Genomic DNA, 25,202 nt, shown 5'->3' with positions numbered 1-25,202 from the left:
TATAACTCTCTTTGTAGACTAGGCTGGCCTCGAACTCACAGAGATCTGCCTGCCTCTGCCTCTGCCTCTGCCTCCCGAGTGCTGGGATTAAAGGCATGCGCCACTATACCTGGTGTGAGTTGTTTTTGATTCATAAGTTTTGGTGCTTTAGGTTGATACAGTCTCTCATTTTAGGTTTGTGTTATTTCTATGTAGAGAATACACAGAAGTCTGGGTTATATTTGGTTGGCATGGCCTTAGGATTTATCACCTGTCTCTTCCCCATTGCAGCTAAGCTTTGGAAAAAATAGAAAATAATGTTGGGGTTTTTTGTTTGTTCTATTTTTTGCAGTTAGACACAATAGAATTTTTTTCTTTTCTTTTTTTGTAAGTGATCGTGTCATTTGATTTTTGTTTTTTTAAATTTTATTTTTAGGTTTAATTTATGTTTGTTGGTGTGAGGGTGTCAGATCTTGGAGTTACAGACAGTTGTGAGCTGCCATGTGGGTGCTGGGAATTGAACCCAGATCCTTTGGAAGAGCAGGCCAAGCTCTTGACCACTGAGCCATCTCTCCAGCCCTGACTTTTGTTTTAAGTGAGACAGTTTGATTTTGTTTTTGTTTTGTTTTGTTAAAGACAGGATTTATGGGTCTTAAATTCTAGATCCCCCTGCCTCAGCCTCTGAGAGTTGGAATTATAGGCGTGTGCTACCATGCCCACCAAGAAAACCTTTGTGTTTGGTTCCTATTCATATTTTCTCTGTTACTTTTTCTGGTAGTAGACATTGAACCCATGCCATTTGTACGTGCTAGAAAACTCTCTCCCACTGAAGCGCCGAGTTACTCCTAGCTTGTGTATTGTAGAGCAGTCCATCTCCCAGTTCACTTAACTGGTTCTTACAATAGTTTTAGTGTTTGAAGCACCAAACAGAAGAAACCTTTTGAATGTTTGCATGGAGGGTAATGAAGCTCTTGAAAAGTTGATTCTTTGTATTAGAGATATTATGGGGAAACTAAAAACTAATCTCTCTTTTCTTCCTTTTTTAGCAATTAGGACTTCAAGAGTTATTTCCCCAAGGTCATAGCTGTGCTGTTTGTGGTAAAGTGAAATGTAAAAGACATAGGTAAGTTACACTTTTTAATTGTGCACATGGTGTGTGTATGTGTGTGTGTCCATGGCAAATGTTTGGAGGTCAGAGGACAACTTGTGGAGTAATTCCCCCTTTATTCGGGTTCTGGGAAGCAAGCTCAACTGATTGGGCTTGTAAGCCAAGTGCTGTTACCTAATGCTGAGCACCAGCAAGGTAAACTTTGTTTGCTGATATTTTCCTTACATTTTATTACAAGTGATTGAGTTGTTTGATTTGCTTTAGGCCTTCCTTGCTACTTGAAAACTACCAGCCCTGGCTAGACCTGAAAGTTTCTTCTAAGGTTGATGCATCTCTCTCAGAGGTAAGTAACTTAATTAATATTGCCAACTATGAGTGTGAATTATTTAAGGGTGAGTCTGTGTTCTGCAAATCATAGGCACTTTTGTCCCTGTGAGAGCACCACAGAATGAGCTTGTACAAGTTTAGATGGTGTTGTTTTATAAAAATGAAAATCCCAATCATTCAATTTTACCAATAAAGACTCAGGAGCCAGATGCTCCTGAGAGGCAAAGAAAGCACCCAGCTCACCTTCCTACTCAGCTCAGGCTCAGAGGAAAAAGCCTAAAACGCTCACTGGCTCATCTGACAGCCTAGGAGGAAAAGGCCAAAAAACCCAAGGCCAAAGTCTTGCTGCCTCCAAGCCTAAAAGCCTGAAAGACCTCTTCGCTTTTAACTCTAAGTCCCTCCTACTCTTTAGTCACTGTCAGCTGGTTTCTTGCTCGGCCTGTTGACCTATTAAATCCTGCATACAGAAAGCTCTTGGATTAAAGGTGTGTGCTAGTGCAGAACCACGCCAAAGCAGAAACAGGTTTTTATAGTTCACAGTCTCAGGGTTTACAATGAGATCAAATATCCTCCAACAAGGTGGTAACTGCAATCAGGCATGTACAAGTACGAGAGTTATCTGGAGCTATTGCTGGCCCATCATGACATTTATTATTTTACAGAAATAATAAAAAAAAAAAAATAGGAGGAAACTTTAAAATAAAAAGTACAGTATTCTAATTTGATTTCTGTTGCTGTGATAAAATATCCTGACAAAAACAGCTTAGGGGAGGAAAGGGCTTACTTGGCTTACAAGTTCTGCTTCATTATTGTTGAAAGTCAGGGTGGGAACGCACAGCACCACATCAGAGCCACGAGCAAGTGGGAGTAGATGTGTGTGTCCCTGCCTGCCTGCTCCCAGCTAGCTATTTCCTCTTTACCCTCTTCAGGAGGGTGCTATTCTTGAACCAATTAGAATTCTGTGTAATTCAATATACTTCTATCATCTATCCTTGGTCAGCTGCCAATGTGACCCTCAAATCCATTGCTGAAAAAAGGGGAGACACCCAGCTCCCTGACTATGGAATGGTGCTGTCCATAGTGGCCTCGCTCTTCCTATGTCAGTGTGTGTGTGTGTGTGTGTGTGTGTGTGTGTGTGTGTGTGTGTGTGTGTGTATGTGTGTGTAACCTGATCAAATAATTACTATTTGAGACTTTATTACCAGGTGATTCTGGGCTATGTGACGTTGATAGTTAAAACTAACCAGCACAGACCAGATCTAAATATATAAAACCGTATAAACATATACTATAAAGTATAGAATGCCATAGATTAAAAAGTATGACATGGCAAAATAAATTCATAAGCAAGTAATGTAGTTATTATCAAGTATTATATACTGTGCGTAATTGTATGTGCCATAGATTGTTATAACTAGCAGCACAGTCGTTTTGTTTATATCTGAATTGCCACAACATGTTAACAAACATTGTGCCATAACAGCTGCAACACCTTCACCCCCAGGAGGGGGGGACTTTTATGTGCCCATTGTTCAATATGCTGTCTGTGTTGGCTGGAATATTACTTGGTGCATGAGTGTATATCCAAATAAAAATGTTGAAATCCATTAGAAAAAATACTTTTATCAGAACATTTAATCATGATACAGCTTATTAAAGTAGGCATGGTGGTGCAATCTTATACTTCCAGTACTGGAGAGGCTGAGGCAGTGTGATTATGAATTTGAGGCCTGCCTGGGCTACATAGTAAGTTCTAGACCTGCCTGAGTCACAGAAGCTGTCTTAAACAAACCACAACAAACAAACAAATAAACAAACAAAATAAATAAATAAATCAACCACATCTTAATGGGTATTACCTAATGAGTTCTTGGCTACATAATTATCACAAAATAAGCACTTTGAATACTAAGCTATTCCAAATTACACTTAGATCTCAAGTTTACATAGACATTTCAGTTAGGAAAGTTATTTGTGGGCTGGAGAGATGACTCAGAGGTTAAAAGCACTGGCTGCTCTTCCAGAGGTTCTGAGTTCAATTCCCAGCATCTACATGGTGACTCACACCATCTGTATATGATCTAGTGCCCTCTTCTGGCATGCAGGTATACATGTAAATGTAGTGCTCATATATATAAAATAAGTAAACAAAATCTTTTTAAAAAAGAAGAAAATTATTTGTTTATTTACTACTGTAAGAAGAGGTTTTTATGAGAGGGAAATAACCATTTTCAAAGAAACATTGAACTCTTTTTATTTCTTATTTTTATTTATTTTTAGTTTTTTGAGACAGGGTTTCTCTGTATAGCTTGACTGTTCTGGACTCAATTTGTAGACCAGGCTGGTCTTGAACTCACAGCGATCTGCCTGCTTCTTGCATGTATTTTAATGCATTGTGACCCAGGTTTGACACTAACTAGGGTGCAGAGCAGGGAGTGGGGCCACTAGAAAGGTTGTATAATAGTCTAGTCACAGAGTTCTTTTTACTTTGCTTTTCTTCCATATTTATTTATTTGTTTTAAAGGACAAATCTTTTCCTTGCATCTAAGATAAGATTCCTTCAAGATAAGTCCTGAAAGGTGGGAGAGGGTGTCTCACTTTTTTCAGCAATGGATTTGCTGTCACATAGGCAGTTGACCAATGATAGATGATAGATGTGTACTAAATTACACTGAATGCTAATTAGTTCGAGAATAGCACCAAGGAACTGAACCCTGCTATATTATCCTTTATCTCAGTTTGTATGCACTGCTAGCTAAATACAAGCTGCTTACAATGTTATTCAGACACTTGGCTTTTTCTTTTTTGTTCCTTAAGGTTTTTCTGTTTCTTTGGTTTGTTGATTTAAAACTGTGCTGTCCAGAGTAAGCGGTGGAATTCAGTGGTAGTAAGCCTGTGTGCCGCAGCCTGGGTTCCATCCTAGCAGCGGGGAGATACTTAGGATGCTGCCAGCACAGGAGCCATACTGCATGTAGCTGTCAGTAGATGTTCTAGTACAATCTGGCATGTGCTATACATGTATATATACACGTATACATGTACGTACATACTGGATACTGAAGGCTTAGAAAAAAGTGTGAAATGTCTCTTATTTGATTCTCTGTATAAATCTTAGGTCCTTGTTTTTTGATTGTTCAGGTTTGTTTTTTGTTTAGTGAAACTTCAGTCAGGAGCAACTCACTGAAAAAAAATTAAAATTTATTGTGTGTGTGAGCATGCATGGTGTGTGTATGTGTGTACTTCAGAGAACAGCTTTCTGGAGTCGCTTCTCTCCTTCCACCTTTGCATGGATCTGGGAATCAGATTCCTCTCACCAGGCTCACTTGGCAAGCTCCTCTACCTGCAGAGCCATCTTGATGGGCCTTGTTGGCACCCTTGGTTATAGAGATAGTTGAGATACGTGAACCATTCTAATAGAAACTTTCTTTCTGGGTTATATAACCTTCAAGTATTGGTTTTTTCTTCAGATGTTCTTATTGATCCTCACAACTATGTAAAGTTGACATAAATGTGTTGTCAAGAAATATTGCCAATATTTGCTATAATGAAATTGTTGTTCATGTATACCACTTAGTAGTACAGTTTATTTTTCTTTAATTTTTTTTCGTGCAGGTTCTTGAATTAGTGTTGGAAAACTTTGTTTATCCATGGTACAGGTATGGTTTTGGTTTTCCATAAGAGCGCCACCCCCCCACCCCTTCTTAATATGGCAAATACCATTAGTTAAGCCTGTTAATGATGTGTTTTCAATGTAAACCAGGATTTCTCAGTGACAATTTAGGCCAAAGCTATTTTTTTTTTCTTTTTTTCTTTTTCTTTTTCTGTGGAGAACTACATTGTGTATTATTGGATATTTAGCTGTGTCACTGACCTATTTCCCACTAAATACAGACAGTACACCCTCTTTCAATCTGACTACCAAAAAGATTCTCAGAGAAGACCCAGGATTACCAGAAAGACTTAACTGGCTTCAGTTATGAGTCATTGGTGCGATGGGTATAGTGAAGCAAGCCTTTAATCACCGCACTGGAGCCAGAGGAAGAGTTATGACTTTAAGACCAGGCTGTCCTACATAAGGAAATCCTCTCTCTAACAAATAACATTTTCTTATACAATTTTCACAGGGGCTGGGGAGAGAACTTAGTTGGTAAAGTACTTGCCATGCAAGTATGGGAACCTGAGTTTAGTCCAAAGTACACAAGTAAGAAGCTGGGTGTAGTTCATGCATGCTTATAATTCCAGGGCTGAGCAGACAGAGACCAGAGCATCACTGGGGATCACAGAGCTTGGTTGTCAGTTCAGGCTTGGTGAGTCCTAGGTCCTAGCAAGAGACCCTGTCTCAAAAAGCAAGGTGGATGGTATTTAGAGTCAGACACTCAAATTATGTTATTTGATAAATGTATGTTTCTTTAAGAATCCTGTTAGCTGGGTGTGGTGGTGCACACCTTCGAATCCAGCACTCGGGAGGCTGAGGCAGGCAAGTCACTGTGAATTTGAGGCTAGCCTGGTCTACAAAGTGAGTCCTTGACAGCCAAGGCTACAAGAGAAACCTTGTCTCAAAAAAAAAAAAAAAAGAATCGTGTGTTTTCTGGGCATGGTAGTACACATCTTTAATCCCAGCACTTGGGAGACAGAGGCAGGTAGATTGCTGTGAGTTCAAGGCCAGCCTGGTCTACAAAGAGAGTTCCAGGCCAGCCATAGAGAAACTTTGTCTCGAAAAACCAAAAACAAAAGGAAAAAATAATCGTGTGTTTATTATATTTGAACATGTAAATCTGACAGAATAATGTATAATAATGTGCCCCACTTTTGTATTGATTCGGTTATATGTTTTATTTTCTAATTAAAAACACTCTACATCCATAGTGTTTTAAGACTAATTTAATACAATAGTTTATGTGCTATGTTTTCATGAAAATATGTGTATTTTTCTATGTTTACTTATTTCTGTATGTTCCAGGCACATAATATGTGTAGAGATCAGAGGCCAGCCTGCCAGAGTTGGTTCTCTTTCCACCCACCATGCAGGCTCCAGGGGCTTATGCTCTCACCCACTGAGTGGCCTCACCAGCTCTGGCTGTCCTGGACTCGCTTTGTAGACCAGGTTGGCCTTGAGCTCAGAGCTCCACCTGCCTCTGCCTCCCAGTGCTGGGATTAAAGGCTGATTATGTCTTAAATGTGAAGTATTTGTAATTTACACAAAGCCGATGATGAAATCTTTTGTAAAATGAATCTTTTTTTTTTTTTTTCTAAAAAGACACCCCCTTTCTTTCATTGCCAAACTGAGGGTTTTTTTTTCAGGCATTAAGTTTGTTTGTATTGTAAAGTGCATGTTTTCTTCGCAGCAGCTCCCGGTGCTATCATATAGCTCCTTCCCCTGGTTGCAGTAGGAGGCATGGTGGACACATGGGACCTCTTATTCTGCTTAGATGCAACAGCTCCATCTTCAAGTTCAGGATGTAGCTGCTATTCACGCCTGTCTTTGTCTTTGAGGAAGAAGATGCCCTACTTCCTGTAGGGACATTTAGATTTCAGGAAAATGAGCTGGGTGAAGTGGAGCATGACTTTAATCAAAGTCCTCTGGAGGCAGAGGCAGGCAGATCTCTCTGTGAATTTGAGGCCAGCTGGTCTACATAGTGAGTTCCAGGACAGCCAGGCCTAAGTAGAGAGACCCTGTCTCCAAAAACAAAACAAACAAGCAAATATGACCAAAAAGAGGAGGTCCCCCTTAGTCATAGACCGAGGGGAAGGGAATAGGATGAAAGCGGGAGGAAGGGAGGAATGGGAGGATACAAGTGATGGGATAACATTGAGTTGTAATCTGAATAAATTAATTAAATTTTTAAAAAAGTGAAAAAACAAAACAAAACAAAAAACCAAAAATCATCTCCTGTGAAATTTGTCAGAATTTCAGTTTTAAAATGTTTATAGCCTGGGATGTAGCTCAGAGGTAGAGTCTTTGCCTAAAAGTGAATTTTCAGTTTATTTTTCTTTGAGAGTACCCTCTCCCCTTTGAGACGTATACTACTTTGTAAATATTTTAACTAACTTAAAATTTTGTACCTTAACTCTCCATCACTGATTGTTTTGTTTCTTTGAAGTTTATTTGGTGATGCTTAGAAAATGATCTTAGTTTCTTTGAAAAAGACTCTTGCATGCATATATAAAAAATAGTTACTAGTCATTATGATTTGGAGCTAAAAGCATGAGAAATTTGTTTTCTTTTTTATCCATTTTCTCTGTTCTGCAACAAAATACATTATTTGTAAGTAAAAAACAAAACAAAACAAAACTAGCAGGGCTGAAGAGATGGCTCAGAAGTTAAGAGTATTGTTTGCTCTTCCAGAGGTCCTGAGTTCAATTCCTAGCAACCATGTGGTGGTTCACGACCCTCTACACTGGGATCTGATGTTCTCTTCTGGCATACAGGTGTACATTGCAGATAGGGCACTCATGTAAAAATGAATAAGGCTTAAAAGAAAAATAGCAAAAAAAAATTTTTTTTAAAGAGGAAAATTCGCCAGGCATGGTGGTGCAGACTCGTGAGACAGAGGCAGGTGGATCACTGTGAGTTCCAGGCCAGCCTGGTCTACGAAGTGAGTCCAGGATAGCAAAAGCTACACAGAAAAACCCTGTCCTGGGGGGGAAAAACCCAACCCCCCCAAAAAACCCAGGAAAATTCTTTTCCTTGGTTTCAATGAACTGAAGTGCCATTTCTCAGCATTTCTGAATGTTTGTTTTTTCCTTAATTGAAGGGACGTGACAGACGATGAGTCTTTTGTTGATGAACTGAGGATCACCTTACGGTTTTTTGCATCTGTCTTAGTGCGAAGAATTCACAAGGTATATATATATATATATATATATATATATTTATAATGAGAAATTTGAAACATTATCTTTATGACAATCTTGTTTTTTCCTATAGTACATGTATTTGTTCTTCATTTTCATTTTTCATATTAAAAGTTGATGATCACTAGTGCCTCATTGATCAGTATTGCTTCCTCTAATATTTTGTTTTCTTGAATCAAATACATACAGTGTAGCTGTATGTATGAAAACGAAAAGACAACCATAGAAAATAATGTCATGTTTCATTTAAGTGAATTTACATAATCTGCAGTGATTATGATCTACCTTCTAAAATACCCTGATATTTTGTCTAGTTAGGTTTTGCACATATGTCTAGTTTAATGCCTATAGACACATACTATGCTACTGTTTTGTCAGTTCAGTAGAATTAAACATATACACAATGATTTAGAATGTAAATATAAGCTACTAACAAAATAAAGATTAACCCTGTTAAATGTTTCTCATGAGAGGAAAATGTAAGGTGGCCAGTGCACAACTGAAAACGCGTCGTTGGGCGTCAAATGTAAGCTGCAGTGAGGTGCTGCTCTGTCACAGGCTCGTTACTCATCAGCCTGGAAAGACAGTTCTGATTTTGGAAAATAGACAAAACAAGTGGAAATTAAAATTATTGTGCCTTCCAGTTGACATGCCAACATGGATGGAGGATCATTTCTCAATGTCCCACCCTTAGAAGAAGAGCTATATGTGGTCAGTGGCTGCCAGGGAAGGAGAACCAGTTTCTTCTTATTGCTCCTCCTTCTTTTTCCTCCTCCTTCTTCTTTTTATTTTTTCAGGGTCCAGACACTAATCCTACGGGATCAGCCCTAAACACATGCAAATAAGAGGCAACACTAATTGGACTCCATAGGTTGTATATATATGTGTACACACACACACACACACACACACACACACACACACACAAATAAATATAGAAGAAGGTCATCCATTTGAGGGTGTAGTTGTAGTTGGGGCACCAGGAGGAACTGGAAGAGGGAGAGAAGCATACAGCCACATTGTATGTATGTACATATGCATGAATTTCTCACAATAAAAAATAAAGTTAATATTGACTTGAGAGAAAAGTTTAGAATAATAAAAATGTAAATGTTCAGAATATTTTTTAAAAATCACTTGTTTGTTGTTTGTATATCTTGTGTAACAGGTGAAGTTATTAAAAGAAGAAATGAGTTAGAGTTGAATTAAACACATGCACAAATTGGTGTATCTTTACTTGAGAGATGTCTAGTTATTAAAAGCTACATATTTTTTCCATCAGTGCTAGAGATTGAATACTAAGCCTTGCATGTGCTAACAAGTACTTTTCCCTGGTCATTGGTTTTTTGAGACGGGAACTTATTCTGTCATTTAGGCCAGCTTTGGTTTTTTGGTTTTTTGAGACAGGGTTTCTCTGTGTAGTCCTGGCTGTCCTGGACTCACTTTGTAGACCAAGCTGGCCTTGAACTCACAGGGATCCACCTGCCTCTGCCTCCTGAGTGCTGGGATTAAAGGTGTGTGTCGCTACACCCGGTTAGGCTGGCTTTGAATTTAGGCGTAATCTAGAATGGCCTTAGAATTGAGATCCTTCTGCCTCTGCCTCCCAAATATTAGGATTACAGGTATGTACCACCGTGCCTGGTTGGGCTTGGTAATCTCTAAGACTTCTGTTTTGATTTTTAGACAGGGTTTGAATGTGTAGCCCAGGCTGGCCTTAGACTTTCAGCAATCCTCCTGATGCAGATCCTAGCATGCTAGAATTATACACCTGGGATACCATATCCTACTACTTTTTATTAAAAGAAATATATTTAGATTTGCAAATTAAATTATTATTACTGATCCATCTACAACTCAGTTCCTGCACCTAAGGCTCAGGGAACATTGTGGAAGAGGGTGTAGAACTATTGCAGAGCCAGGGCATCAGGACATGTGCTGTGGGATTGTGTCTCCTAGAAATGACAAGGAGGCTGCTGAAACAAGACCTGAAGCCGTCCACCACCAATAGACATGCTAACATGGAAGGGTGTCTCATGAGCCCCACCATAGGCAAAGAACTGCAGGCAACTAAGGAAGGCTGAGAGTGGGGAAAATAGTCTTCTTTAAGGATGAGCCACTAAATGGTTACCTAATATTAAGTGGTCAGCCTGAAATTGTGATTTTATGTATTTAGATATTTTTATAAATGTGTAACAATAACAAAGAAAAAGGGAACTATGATTTCTAGGGTTGGGGAAGACACAGGAGAGATTGGAGAGAGGGAAGGGAAGAGGGGAAATGATGTAATTATACCTTAATTTAAAAATAAAAAAGAGGAAACTATGTGTCTGTCTGTCTGTCTGTCTGTCTGTCTAGAGTCAAAGTCTCATTGTAGCCCTGGCTGACGTGAAATTCGCTTTGTAGACCAGGCTTGCCTTAGACTCATAGAGATCCTCTTGCCTCTGTCACCAAGATGCTGGGATTAAAGGTGTACACCACCATGCCTGGCTTTTAAGTTGCATTTATATGATAATATGCAAGGATGTATATAAACTTCACAATAAGGAAAACTAAAAATATCTAAGGATTGGTTACTGAGTGACTAATATGGCCAACCACACAGCCATGAAAAATTACTACGTAGAGCAATACTTATTTACAGAGGAAAATATTTACCTTGAATAGCAAATGAAAATAATATGTGTGACAGTTTTCATTTTCAGAAAAAAAGCTCAAAATTAAGCCTGTTTAAGGATAGAACTATTAGTATTAGTTGTAGTGGTGTGTGGGTGCTAAGTCTTGGGTCTTTCCATTTACTTTTTATTTGCTTTATTTTTTTAATTTAATTTCGAGTTTTTGGTGTACGTGTTCTCTTATGTTTATTTTTTCTTGTCTCAAATTTGGGATCTTCCTGTCTCATCCTCTTAAGTGCTGGGACTATGGTTCTTCATGCCTGGCATATTTATGATTAAAATCATGTGGTTTTGAAAAATAGTTCTGGGGCAACTGTTTCTTAATAGACAAAGTGTAATAAACCACTCACTAAGAAAAAACAATATGGTTGGGCTGAGGAGGTAGCTCAGGAGTAAAATTTCTGCTGTGTGAGAACGAGGACCTGAGTTCAAATTTCCAGGCCCCACAAAAAAGCTGGTTCATGCAGCATGTTCCTGTAAGACCAGTGAGAGGAGGTGGAGACAGAAGATCCCTGGGTGTGTTGGGTATTCAGCCTGAGGTCCAGTGAGAGATCCTGTTTCAAAAATTAGGTGAGGAGTTATAGGAAGACACCCAATGTCAAGCTCTTGTCTGCACGTGGATGTACACACACACACACACACACACACACACACACACACACACACACACACACGGAGGGAGATAAGATGATTGATGACACCTCATTTAAATAACAACTTTAAGTAAATTACTGTTGAAATGAATTAATTAGTAGGCAATAGTTTGCTGCTAGGCTTTGAACTTGCCTGGTGGATTCTTCCACAGTAGTTCCTTGTACTTGAGTGTAATATTTACATGCACAAGCACATACATAAGTTCTCTTCTTACCTTCTTTTGAAATATGGTCCAACTATATAGCCCAGGCTGGCCTCAAACATGTAGTCCCCCTGCCTTAGCCTCTGCAGTGCCTTGATTATAGATGTGTACTAACCGCTGTACTCTACTTTTGATAACAGTTTTATTGATATATAACATATACAGTTCATCCTAAAGTGTAGCATTCAGTGGCTTTTCATAGCATCTTCTGCACACATCAAACATACAATCAATGTCAGACTATCTTTGTTATCTGACAAGAGACCGTGTACCTGTTGACTATGATCCGCCACCTGCTCACCCAGCCAACAGTCACTATGCTCTCTGTCTCTATGTCTCAGGATATTTGATGTAAATGGAATCATCTAATACCTGGCCTTTTGTGGCATTTCACTTTCTTAGCGTAATGTTTTCTAGACTCATTTATATGTCGTATTGGTTTATTTTATTTTTTTATCTTTTTGGTTTTTCAAGGCAGAGTTTCTCTGTGTAGCCTTGGCTGTCCTGGACTCACTTTGTAGACCAAGCTGGCCTCAAACTCACAGAGATCCACTGTGTCTGCCACCTGAGTGCTGGGATTACAAGTGTGTTCTACTCTGGTGTTGGGAGGTGGTTTGTAGTGACCTTCCCTGTCTGAGAGTGGATAGCTGATGCCTGATTATAGGTAGGGTGCCCTTGCCTGTGGGGATCAAGGAGTGTTTCCCTGGACCAGGCAGGTGACTCAGGTTCTACTCCTGGAGATTTTTCTCAACACCTTAGGCTCCAGGCTGAGTCTTGCAAAGTAGGTTTCTGTTTAGGCCTTTTCACCTTACTGCTGTAATTCAGACCAACAGTTTTGGGCTCTAGAGTAAGGTCAGCACACAAGCTCTCTGGTTGTGTAGGTTGATCCCAGCTGCCTGTCTTCCTGTTGCTTTGTAGCCAAGACCCCAGGTGGATCAGATCTTCAGGGCTGCAGCTGTCTTTTAGCTCTGCCTCTATACTCTGTAGGAGTGTCCAGCCTCTCCCATGAATTTGGGAGTTCTTGCTGGGTGTGCAGGAGCTGACCCAGCTAGGATCTGCCTGTTGGAGATTACAGGATCAGTGCCTGGTGGGCCTGAGACAATATGGTTTCAGGCCACTGGCAGTATCCAAGGAGGCAGCAATTTCCACGCCCCTGTAAGCCAGGACACTCCCAGACAATGGCGATTCAGACCACTGGCGGGAATCCCCTGTATTTTCTCTTTCTGCCAGTGACAGCCAGTATACTCCTCGCTCGCTGTAGGTCCACAGTTAGGCCCTGCAAGCACGACCCACAGCTCCCTATATCGTGGGAGATCCTGTCGCGCCCGCAAGAATGGACCCAGCTAGGTTCTGTTGTTTGGGGAGTGCCGGTTCAGTGCCAGCAGCCTGCTTTCTCAGAAAAATGGGAATAGGGCTTCCTCAAGACCCAGCTATTCCACTCCTTGGAATATACCCAGAAGATGCACTACCACACAACAGGGACATATGCTCAACCATGTTCATAGCTACCTTATTCATAATAGCCAGAACATGGAAATAGCCTAAGTGTCCCTCAGTAGAAGAATGGATAAAGAAACTGGTACATTTACACTATGGAATACTACTCAGCTATTAAAAATAAGGAATTTCCGAAATTTGTGGACAAATGGATTGGGTTAGAAATTATCATGAGTGAGTTCACCCAGAAGCAAAAAGAGTTAAATGGTATATACTCACTTATATCGAGACACTAGTCCAAGGGGTACGTCCCCATGGAAAACTTTACCTACCAGGAAAGTGGGTCAGAGGGGAGGACATCCTATTGAGACTTTAGGTGTGAGAAGCCTGGGAGAATGAGGAAATAGAAGGATCCAGAGGGTCCTGGAAAACTACAGGCGGGTCTGGGCCCTGGGGTCCTCCTCAAACTATGGCACCAGCCAAGGAAAATATAGGCAGTAAACTTCGAACTCCTACCCAGACTAGCCGATGGACAGGACATTCTCCACCGTTAAGTGGAGAAGGAGATCTGACTTTCACACAAACTCTGGTGCCCCATATTTGACCATGTCCCTTGGATGGAGACGCCTGGTAGCACTCAGATACCCTATGAGCATATACAGGGGGAGGAGGTCTCCCTCAGTCACAGACATAGGGGAGGGGAAGGGGGGGGGAAGCGGGAGGGAGGGAGGAATGGGAGAATACAAGGGATGGGCAACAACTGAGATGTAATTTGAATAAATTAATAATAAAAAAGGAATAAAATGCAAAAAAAAAAAAAAACCCAAGTGTGTTCTACCATGCCCGACCTTTATATTGTCATATAAAGTATAGATCTGCAGTTCAGTTTTTGATGGCTGAATATACCATAATTCATCATTTTTCAGAGGATGAACATCAGACTATTTGCACCTTAACTCTTATGAAGAGTTATATTTTGGTAGTTATATTTTCATTAATCATGAGTCTGTGTCTAAGAGTATAATTAATTGCTTGGTGAGGTAGTAGCTCTTTGTTTGATTCTTACAGGAGCTGTCAGAGTGTTTTCCAAGGTGGCTGCAGCATTTGCATTGCCATTCCTGTGTGTGAACATGCCTCTTTACTTCCTTGCCAGAATTACTTATCCTCACTCTCCTTTGTTATTCGTACTGTTTTTTGAGGCAGGTTCTTCCTAAATGTTCCAAGTTGGCCTTAAACTTGTAGATCTTAGCCTCTCCTGGGATAACTGGCATGTGCCATCACTGCCTCTTTCTCGCTGTTTCTACTTATCTAGTCTTGGATGAGTGAGTGAATGGTGCTTTGTGACTGGTTTGCAAGTCCCTGATGTCCACTCAAAGCTTGTGCCTTCTAGTCTTTACATTTTTCTTTTAAGTAGACAGTTTAAAATGATACGTATTTTGCAATACAAATGATGTTAAGGTATGTCAGTACAGAGTGGAATAAGTAAGATAGGCCAGTTAACATGCCCATGGTCTCTGATACTGTCCCCCCAGTGTGGTGAGAGCATTTTTGAAACATACAGTCCTCATTATTAATTGTACTTAACCAATTATACCCCAGCTTACTCCTCTTAATTCTGTATCTTTTCTAGCATTGTAAGTAAAATGTTCTTGCCACTCCAACTTAGTAATTATTTTTTAAGTCTTATTTTTGTTCACTTTTCTAGGTGGATATTCCATCTATTATAACCAAGAAACTATTAAAAGCAGCAATGAAACATATAGAAGTGATTGTTAAAGCAAGACAGAAAGGTAATGCAGCTTTTATGGTAATTGGAGTGATTTTTGTCTATACATCAGCTTTCACTTAAAAATATGTGAGTACTGATACACTAAGTAACGCTAGTCACAGAAGCTTTGAGAACAGCTTAAGAAAAACCCAGTTTTTCTTTGAGTGATGGTCTGCTCCCGTTGTGTCAGCTGGTTCTGTGGTTTTTGCAGTTTCAAGTTGTTCTAGTTCATCCTACACATCTCTCTGCGGTGTGTCATGCTTGTTTCTCCATCACACACAGTTCTTCTGTGAAGCCCCTGCTTCCCCCTTTAAAGTGATTTAGGCCTTTTGCTGATGGGATTTACACCAAGCATGTGTTAATTAAGTGTTTTCTGACTGAATAAAGAAAATTATAAGGGCTTTTCTTATTCTAAACTCAAGCTAAAAATATTCCTGGTGACAGTTCTATTGCTTGTACTTGCTTCTGTGTGGCGCTGAGGTTTTTCTGTTTGGTATTCTTCATCAGGGCTTTCTGAAATGCAATACCATTCTGCATAGGTGACTGTACAGACACAGATGCTGTTCTCATATACTTTTTGCTATTGTTATTTGTGTTCTATATCTAAAAACTTCCTGTAAGCGAAAGCCCTGAGTAACCCTGCAGTGGAAAAATAGCTTTATTGCAACTATGCTTGAGCAGGATGCCACTTTCCTGTCCCTCATAATCTCAATTAATATAACCAGTACATATTTTGGGAACTCGCACTGCAAGTAGATTTGAGATTAAATTAAATAGAACTAGTGGTTTAGCATTTAAAATTATTCTGTGGTCTTACATCAGGTAAGAATTTTACCCTTGGGAGCTGAGGTGGCAGTTCACGCTTTTAATTCTAGCACCCAGAAGGTAGAGGCAGAGGAATGACTGTTTGAGAACAGTCTGGTCTACATAGGCAACCAAGACTACATAGTGAGACACTGTCTAAAAACAACAGCAATGAAAAGAATTTTGCCCTTGGGCTGGAGAGGTGGCTCAGTAATTAAGAGCAGGTACTGCTCTTGTTTGTTTTTCTTGTTTTTTGTTTTTTTCAAGATAAGGTTTCTCTATGTAGTCTTGGCTGTCCAGTCCTGGACTGCTTTGTAGACCAGACTGGCCTCAAACTCACAGAGATCTGCCTGCCTCTGCCTCCTCAGTGCTGGTATTAAAGGCGTGCGCCCCACTCTTGGCTGGTACTGCTCTTGTTAAGGACCCAAGTTAACTTCCCAGAGCCCATGTCAGGTGGCTTACTACCTGTAATCTAGCTCCAGGGGCTCCAGGGTCCTTTTCTGGACTCTACAGGCACCTATACTTATGTGCACACATCCACACACAAACACATATATATATACACATTAATGAAAAATAATAGAGATAAATACTTTTTAAAAGAATTTTACCTGGAGAGATGGCTCAGTGGTTAAGAACACTGACTGCTCTTCCAGAGGAATCAGGTTTGATCCCAAGCACCCACAGACTGGCTCATGACCATGTGTAACTTCAGTCCCAAAGTATCCAGTGCCCTCTTCTGGCCTCTTTGGGCACCAGGCACATAAGTAAACATTATTTTATCTTTTTTTTTTTTTTGGTTTTTGAGACAGAGTTTCTCTGTGTATGTAGCCTTGGCTGTCCTGGACTCACTTTGTAGACCAGGCTGGCCTCAAACTCACAGCGATCCACCTGCCTCTGCCTCCTCAGTGCTGGGATTAAAGGTGTGCGCCATCACGCCCAGCAAATTATTTTATCTTTAAAACATTCTTTTTAAAAACGATTATTATTATTTAATTAGCTATTCACTTTACATCTCAATCATAACCCCCTCCCTCCTCTCCTCGGGCTTCCTCCCCTCTGCTTATCCCTTCTTCCCTTCCCTTGAAAGGGGAGACACCAACACACACACGCACACACACACACACACACAAACCCGCCCTAGCACTTCAAGTCTCATCGTGTGTACTTCCTCTTTCACAGTGTCCTGGCAAGGCACCCACACCAGAGTGAAGTAATGAAAAGGCATGCAACTTAGACCATGTCAGAGACAGCCCCTGCCCCCCTTCTGGGAGACCCACCGTTGGGTATATATGTGTAGAGGGTCTAGGTCTAGCCCATGCCTGGTCCTTGGTTGGTGTTTCAGTCTCTGCAAACCCCTCTCTGCCCAGGTTTGTTGGGACTGTTGGTCTTCTTGTGGAGCTCCTGTCCCCTCTGGGTCATTCTGTCTTTGCCCCAACTCTTCTACAAGGCTACCTACAATCCACCCAATGTATGGCTGTATGAGCTTAAAAGATTTTACATCTATATAACTTTATGTATTTGGTTTGTTTATTTTGAGACAGGGTCTCCTGTAGCTCAGGCTGGCTTTGAGCTTACTGTATAGTCGATGCTGTTAACTTCTGATTCTCTTGCCTTTACCTCCCATGCACTGCCAGTACAAGTCTGCATCACCATACCTGACTAAACAGAGCATTAAAGTCCTTGTCTTGTCACCTGCAAAAATTTGGAAGAGGTAGCATCTTTGTAGCAGTTTTATAAAGAATACTTTACTATCACAGAGGAAAGGTAGAAAAAAGTGTCAGTAGGCTTGACTTTTCGATAGAGTCAAATAGCTGGAATCACATCTATTTCAGGCTGGTTTCTTTATAAGTAAGAGGTAGTGAAGGCTCACCTCTGCCTTTTCTTTTTTGTTGTTGTTGTTTTCGGGACAGGGCTACTCTGTGTAGCCTTGGCTGTTCTGGGCTCGCTTTGTAGACCAAGCTGGCCTCGGACTCACATCTACCTGCCTGTGCCTGCCTCCCAAGTGCTGGACTTAAAGACATGTGCCACCACCACACCTGGCCTCACTTCTGTCTTTTTAATGGTTATTTTTGGTTACTAAATCTCATGTATCCTGTAATCTGGCAAAAAAATGCAAAACCTGCTGAAGAAGCCAGCTTCACCCATAGCTATCTGGATGACCCCCATGTAAAAACAGCAAAGAATACTCTTGTGTGTACCACAACACACTTTCTGTAGTTTTTCCCCCCACTTAAGTCTTTTGTTAGTATATAATCTAGAAGTCATGAGTTTGAGTTCCTATTTACTCAGGGAAAGAGACTCAGAAAATGAATTTATTGCAAAGTAAGTGTCTTAGTCAAGAATATTTACTTGGTGTTGGCTTACAGTTTCAGAGGTTTAGTCTGTTATTGTCATGGTGGGAAGCATGGTGGCAGGCAGGCAGACATGGTGCTGAAGACGTAGCTGGGAATTCTATATCTAGATATGCAGGCAGCAGGAAGAAAGAGGGAGAGACACTGAGCCTGGCTTGATCTTTTGAGATCCCAAAGCCTACTCCAGGTGACACACTTCTAGCAAGGCCACATTTATTCCACAAAGGCCACACTTTCTAATCCCTGTCAAGTATTGCTACTCCCAGTGACCAAGCATTCAAATTTATGAGCCTGTATGAGTCACTCCTACTCAAATCACCACAGTTAGTTCACAGCAAAGGAGAAATTCTCCCTTGTGTTCTACTCCTGAAAAAAATTTCCTTTCTATTCAGAAAGCAGGTCTAGGAGAGGAATGAGGTTAGATGTTCTGTATGGAAATGGAAATGAAGTAATTTAACAAACCCTAACTCGTTTGATAATTTTTATTGTTGTTTACAGTAAAAAACACTGAGTATTTACAACAAGCTGCATTAGAAGAATATGGCCCAGAGCTTCATGTGGCTCTGAGAAGTCGGAGAGATGAATTACAGTACTTAAGGAGACTTACTGAGTTACTTTTTCCTTATATTTTGCCTCCTAAAGCAACAGACTGCAGGTATAAGTGCACTAGAAACTTCCATAGATGTATTTGTGTATTAAAACAATATTTGTCTATATTCAAAATGAATGTATATAGCGAGCATATGTTATATGTGTATCTGTTTTCTTATAATAGTACTTCACTAAAACTTGGTACGAATTATGGTATGAGTAGTGTTTGCTTGGGGATAATTGGTCATAGTTTAAAATGTCAGTTTAGGTGCTGAATACTTGAAGTATGTTGTGTGGCTTTAGAATTTGTTATTTAAAACTGATTTTAGAAGTCAAAGATAAATATGAGTAAAACTAATTTTATTTGAAATCCTCCTGCATTATTTTCTTGATGTTGCTTTTTTTTTTTTTTTAACATGGTATAAGATTTATTGTAGAAGGGGGAGGTGCCCCAGGGGGACAAAGAGAAAGACAGAAAGAGAGACAGAGTAAGAGAGAGGAAAAGGAGAGCAAGAGCTTGATGTTCCTTCTTCAAGACATGCACACTGATTGCTACAGACAGAAGCACTTTGAACACTCTGCATACAGTTTAGGCTTTAAGCTGTGTAGTTGGAAAGAGTAATTAGGTCCTTTCCTTTGTTCTCCCTTCCTCCAGTATAAGTATCCTTAGATTTTGCCCATAAGTCACCTCACTGCCCTTACCATGATAGCTTTCAGAGGGAAAAGTGTGGCTTATTATTTCCTCTCTTCCTTCCTTTCTACTCTACTCCAGCCCTTTTCTCTCCAGTTCACTGAGACAGGACCACATCATGTAGTGTTCCCTACCTGCTTTGCCTCCCGGTGTTAGTGTTGTAGGTATGTGCCACCATGACCAGCTCAGTGATATATTTGAAAATATTTATTCATCAGATGATATGTAAATACATGTTGGTAGAAATATTTTAGTATTTTGATTAAGCTGTCTTTAGCTGGATGTGCCCCTGTAATCTCAGCTATGTAGGTACGTGAGCAGAACGAAAGGAGTGGATATTTGAAAATCCATCCTGGGCAATAAACTGAGCTCCCCCATCATGCAGAAACCTTTAGTCTAATTTGTGTACTAATTAAAACAGTTGCAGTCCTAGGGAACATACTGTTGACCATACTACTCATAAACAATTTTTTGGTGTGTGTTGTTGGAGATCAAACCCAGGACCTTGTATCTCCTAGCCAGTCTCTCAACTGCCTCCAGCCTGTAAACGTAAAATTATAAACATATCAGGGCTTCTAGAAGGAACTGTGTTCTGATGTCTCCCCAGTTTCTCTTGTAAGATAGAGAAGAACACAAGTGAAGAACACACATCCACGTCTGTGATGCGGCAGCAGAGGCATCACCTGTGTGTTTGTTGAAAATACAGACTCTCATGACCATCCTTGTTCTTCTGAACTTTAATCTCATTTTTTGGATGGGTAAATGGGTGGGTAGGGGAAGGATACTGAGGAATCCTGTAAGACAAGCCCTCTTTGCTGAACTACATTCCCAGTCGCTCCTTTTCTCCCTCCCTCTCTCATTTCTATTGAGACAAGGCTTCATAATGTAGCCCTATAGCCTCTAGCTGGCCTGGAACTCGCTATGCAGACCAGGCTGGCCTTGAAATCATAGAGACATAATTGCCCCTGCCTCCCCACTGCTGGGATTAAAGGCTTGTACTGCCCCGTAATTTTATTTTAATAAGGTCTTTAGTTAGTTCAGAGGTACTTGAAAGTGAGGAGCTAATGTAAATCACTAAACACAGAATTATTATTTATATTCCAGATCCCTGATGTTACTTATAAGAGAGATTCTATCTGGTTCTGTGTTTCTTCCTTCTTTGGATTTCCTAGCTGATCCAGTAAGATTAATTTTTTAAAATAAAGTACACTTGAATTGCTATTTAATAATTTTATGTGTATAGAACAGTGTTTTGAAATGCGTGCTTATTTGAGTGACCACCATCACCTTCCAAATGTTTTTTTAAAAGATTTTTTTTATGTATTTATTTTTTGTGTATAGTGTTCTGCCTGCATGGACACCTGCACACCAGAAGAGGGTACTAGACATCATTATAGATGGTTGTAAGCCACCATGTGGTTGCTGGGAATTGAACTCAGGACCTTTGGAAAACAAGCCCCCGCTCATAATCTCTGAGCCATCTCTCCAGTCTCCAAATATTGTTCTTAACAAATCCAAATTCCTATCAATTCTACACCCATAAATAGTAGTTCCTTATTCTCCTTTGAGTCCTTGACAATTGCATGACATGTTTTAGAATTCCTTTCCTTCTTAATTCTCAATAATAATCTATTATATGTATGTGTCATATTTTGCTTATTTATTCATACATTGACAGCTACTTTGGCAATTCTGACATTGTTCAGACAGTTAAGAGCCCTTGATTGGAGTTCTTTGGGAGTCGTCCCTGTAATACATGTATGTGAATAGTTAGCCAGTCACTGTGGTGTTTGTTTTTAGTGAACTTGATACTGTGAAAGTTCTGAGAATTTTTGGCAGAAAGTGAGAATGGGATTATTTTGACCTGTGTTATTACTTTCCACTAGGATACTGTCAATCATTTGCTTATCATCTTCATAGATGACAGCCCTGTGAGTATTGAACATTTTAAACCACTTGTAACTGCATTACATTTTGACTATATATACCAACTCCAGTGTGATTATTAGTGAGCTAATAATTCTGTTTCTTCAAAGCCCGAAAAAGCAACTGAGCCAGCCTCCCCTTTGGTTCCATTCCTGCAGAAATTTGCAGAACCTAGAAATAAAAAACCATCCGTGAGTGTTTTCAGCACTAACGATTTTGAGATAACAGTTTTAAAATACACTTACTGTGTCTTTAACTTACTCTTCCTCTCGTGCTGTGACAGGTGCTGAAGTTAGAATTGAAGCAAATCAGAGAACAGCAAGATCTTTTGTTTCGGTTTATGAACTTCCTGAAACAAGAAGGAGCCGTGCACGTGCTGCAGTTCTGTCTGACTGTCGGTGAGGCTGCCTTTGTGTCCTACTCGTGTCTTTTCCATGCTTGTTGGTGCTTTGGGTATTTAGAGCAGGTCTGATGGCCCCAGCCTAAACTCATTTGCTAGATGTTCCCAGAGCGGCCGAGTGTCCTTTCTAGGTGAACCATGACCTTATCAGTGACTGCAGGCAAATCCTAGTAGCAGCAAAGAATTACTAAAATCCAACATCTCGTGATGCTGTGTGAAAGATCTCACTTACAGTTGGGATCAGCACCACTCTGTCACCATTTTGTTAGGAATGTCAAACTGTAATGTCATGGGTCATTCGATTTGTGAGAAATTTTATGAGCTGCACTTTCATTATTATTTAGTGAGCCATCAGACTTTAAAATACTGAAAAACCTTTGGTATAAAAAACTAATCCCCTATGGATTTCCAGTGGGAGAGGATGTGCTAAGTCCTGCTGAGACTTGATGTGCCAGAGTGGGTTGGTACCCATGGGAGGTGTCTTCCCCTTCTCAGAGAAGGGGAGGGAGAGGAGGACAGGAGGAGGAGAGGGAGGAAAGGGCTGTAAGGGTGGGTCTGGTAGGAGAGGAGGGAAGGGGCTGCGATCAGGCTATAAAGTGATTAAATAAATAAATTACTGAAAAAGAAACTAATCCAATATGTTCCTTAGAGAAAATTTTACAGATATGCCTACTATTCTGTTACTGCAATTTGTATTGCTATCTATAATTTTATGTATTTTATATTAACATAAAATTCTTGCTGACTTTGTCTTTCATCTGAGTGTTCTACTTTCAAGGCCTTTTAAAAGCTTAAAATAATTAATTTGACTATATTCACTGCTTTTAGTTAGAATAAGAATATGACGTTTTCATGGAAGCATTTATATTAAAGTAACTTTTTTCTTAATCTTTCTCTCATTTGTTAGAGGAATTTAATGATAGGATTTTGAGGCCAGAGTTATCAAATGATGAAATGCTATCTCTACATGAGGAACTGCGGAAGATTTACAAAACATACTGCTTGGATGAAAGTATTGACAAAATTAGATTTGATCCCTTCATTGTAGAAGAGATTCAGAGAAGTAAGTCAAAGATGGTGGAGCATGAATGTTCTAGACCTTTTTCAGCTTGTTAAGTTTTCTTCATGTATTTTATCATTTTTCAAAAAAGATTTATTTATACATTTATTCATTTGAGGGAGTGTTCTCTCACTGGGTAGCCCTGACTAGCCTAGAATTTGCTTTATAGACCAGATTGACGTCAAACTCACAGAGATTTGTTTTCCTCTGCTTCCTCGGTGCTCAGGTCACCACACGAGCACTTTTTAATCACTTTCATTATTTGTGTGTGTGTGTGTGTGTGTGTGTGTGTGTGTGTGTGTGTGTGTGTGTGTGTGCACGCGCGCTTCAGATCTCTGGAGTACAGATGGTTATAAGCTGGCCAACAAGGGTTTTGGTAATGGAATTCCAGTCTTTTGGAAGAGCAGTTATGTCTCTTGACCTCTTCATGTACTCTTTAGTTATTCCAACAGCTGTGCGACATTGTAGGACACGGACAGCTTAAGTTGTCCTTTTAAACTTTTTATTTATTTTTTTCCCCTGAGACAGGTTTCTCTGTGTAGCCTTGGCTATCCTAGACTCACTTTGTAGACTGGGCTGGCCTTGAGCTCACAGAGATCTGCCTGGCTCTGCCTCTCTTGAGTGCTGGGATTACAGGTGTATGTCACCATGCCTGGCTTTTTTTCTTTAATACTTAGAAGTCTTTTATTAACTTTCTTAGTTTAATATTTTTTTAATGGATTTGTTTTACTGACAAGATGAAAGCTTTGAGGAAGAGAAATGTTCACTATGAGGATAACTGAGGCAGGTATTGAGATGAATGACTGTAATTTTAGCACTTGGAGATGGAGGCAGGAAAGTCATGGGTTCGAGGACAGCCTGTACTACAAGTAAACTTCAGTACAGTCTGGCTGCGTAGTGGGACCCTGCCATTTACCGAGTCCACAAGACAAAGCAACCCATGTAACTGATGCTTGTCAAAACTGGAGGCAGAGTATTCTCATCTCTCATCCTAAGCTGTCTTTCGGTGAAGTATTAGAAAACGTAGTTTGTGTATTTGTTTCCCTTAGTGAAATTTAAATGGATAGGTTACATTTCTGTTATTCAGCAATAACTTGCACACTTGGATTTTTGTTAATAGTTGCTGAAGGCCCTTACATAGATGTTGTGAAGCTGCAGACCATGAGGTGTCTGTTCGAAGCCTACGAGCACGTCCTCTCCCTCCTGGAGAACGTGTTCACCCCTATGTTCTGCCACAGCGACGAGGTAAGGCAGGCTTTCACAGAGGGCCTTACGTACTTCACAGGGGCTCTCAGAGGGTTGGGTAACTGATTTAAGTAGCAAAATAAATGTAAAAAAAAAAATTAAGCAAGCTCAAGTAAGGTAAAGTAGGTTCATCCTAAATTGTATTTGTTGTTTTGAAGTATTTCAGGCAACTTTTGAGAGGTGCGGAATCACCAACACGCAATTCCAAATTCAACAGGTAGGTGTGCTAACTCTGGCTGTGTGCTGGCTTTGACTCAAGGGGGCTGAGCATCCTCTGATAGCGACATAGGCTTTGTCAACTGCTTGCCTGAATGAACTCCACCTGCTAGGTGAATATAAGTCAGAGTCTTCAGCTTCAGTGATGGAAAGCTCTCTTTGGCTTTTTAAGAGCACCCAATACTTTCAGCACACCTTTTTCTAGTTTTAAAATATTAAAAAAAGGTAAGGCAGACATATAGAAACTAATACAACAACTTAAAGTATGTTTTCTTCATATTTGCTTGACTTTCATGTTAGCTGTTACACTTAAGAGGACTCTACTCCTCTGATACTTAATGAGTCACTTACCTAAAACAAAAAATTCAAAGAGTTTGCTAATATTCTTTAATTGGAATTTAGAGTAGCTCTGACAATTTGCTGTAAAGTGACTTAAAGTATATAAAATGGTCTTAAGTTTTTTTGGTTTATTTACATTTTGTTTACTTATATTTTAAAAGTAAAACTTTCATGCATCTAGCTAATTCTGACCTACTTTATTGTGTAGCCAAAGCATAGTAACTCTTTACGAATGTTTTGTTTACTTTTTAGCTTCAAGTATTCATCAAAAAGTTGTGGTTTAAGCCAGGCATAGTGGTGCACGCCTGTAATCCCAGCATTCAGGGAGGCAGAGACGGGCAGATCTCTGTGAGTTCAAGGCCAGCCTGGTTACAGAGAGAGCTCCAGGACAGCCAGGGCTACAAAGAGAAATTCTGTTTTGAAAAACAGGAACAACAAAGTTGTGTCTTTTTTGTTTGGGATTGACTCAAGGGCATCATGCATACTAGGCAAACAAAATTACTGCTGACATCCTTAGTCCCCAGATATTTTATTGTAGGTATGAGACAAGCGCTTCCTGTGTGGCCTAGGCTAG

At 40.0% G+C, this 25,202-nt stretch overlaps 1 protein-coding gene across 5 annotated transcripts in view; it reads left to right on the top strand.

The window, feature by feature from the left end:
- The window catches only part of Snx14 (sorting nexin 14), a 64,294-nt gene that overhangs the window by 12,321 nt on the left and 26,771 nt on the right, over window positions 1–25,202 (top strand). For all 5 annotated transcript variants that reach the window (XM_051140040.1, XM_051140039.1, XM_051140038.1 and 2 more), the window contains exons 3-15: window positions 1,026–1,102; window positions 1,352–1,430; window positions 5,027–5,070; window positions 8,170–8,257; window positions 14,940–15,024; window positions 18,659–18,815; window positions 20,547–20,622; window positions 21,329–21,373; window positions 21,479–21,559; window positions 21,652–21,766; window positions 22,676–22,831; window positions 23,949–24,073; window positions 24,232–24,290. In XM_051140040.1, the coding sequence (XP_050995997.1) occupies window positions 1,026–1,102; window positions 1,352–1,430; window positions 5,027–5,070; window positions 8,170–8,257; window positions 14,940–15,024; window positions 18,659–18,815; window positions 20,547–20,622; window positions 21,329–21,373; window positions 21,479–21,559; window positions 21,652–21,766; window positions 22,676–22,831; window positions 23,949–24,073; window positions 24,232–24,290 (1,187 nt within the window). The remainder of the gene's footprint in view (window positions 1–1,025; window positions 1,103–1,351; window positions 1,431–5,026; window positions 5,071–8,169; window positions 8,258–14,939; window positions 15,025–18,658; window positions 18,816–20,546; window positions 20,623–21,328; window positions 21,374–21,478; window positions 21,560–21,651; window positions 21,767–22,675; window positions 22,832–23,948; window positions 24,074–24,231; window positions 24,291–25,202) is intronic.

This window comes from Acomys russatus, chromosome 32 (genome assembly GCF_903995435.1).
Source record: "Acomys russatus chromosome 32, mAcoRus1.1, whole genome shotgun sequence".
NCBI lineage: Eukaryota > Metazoa > Chordata > Mammalia > Rodentia > Muridae > Acomys > Acomys russatus.
This window is presented reverse-complemented; position numbering and strand designations above follow the sequence as displayed.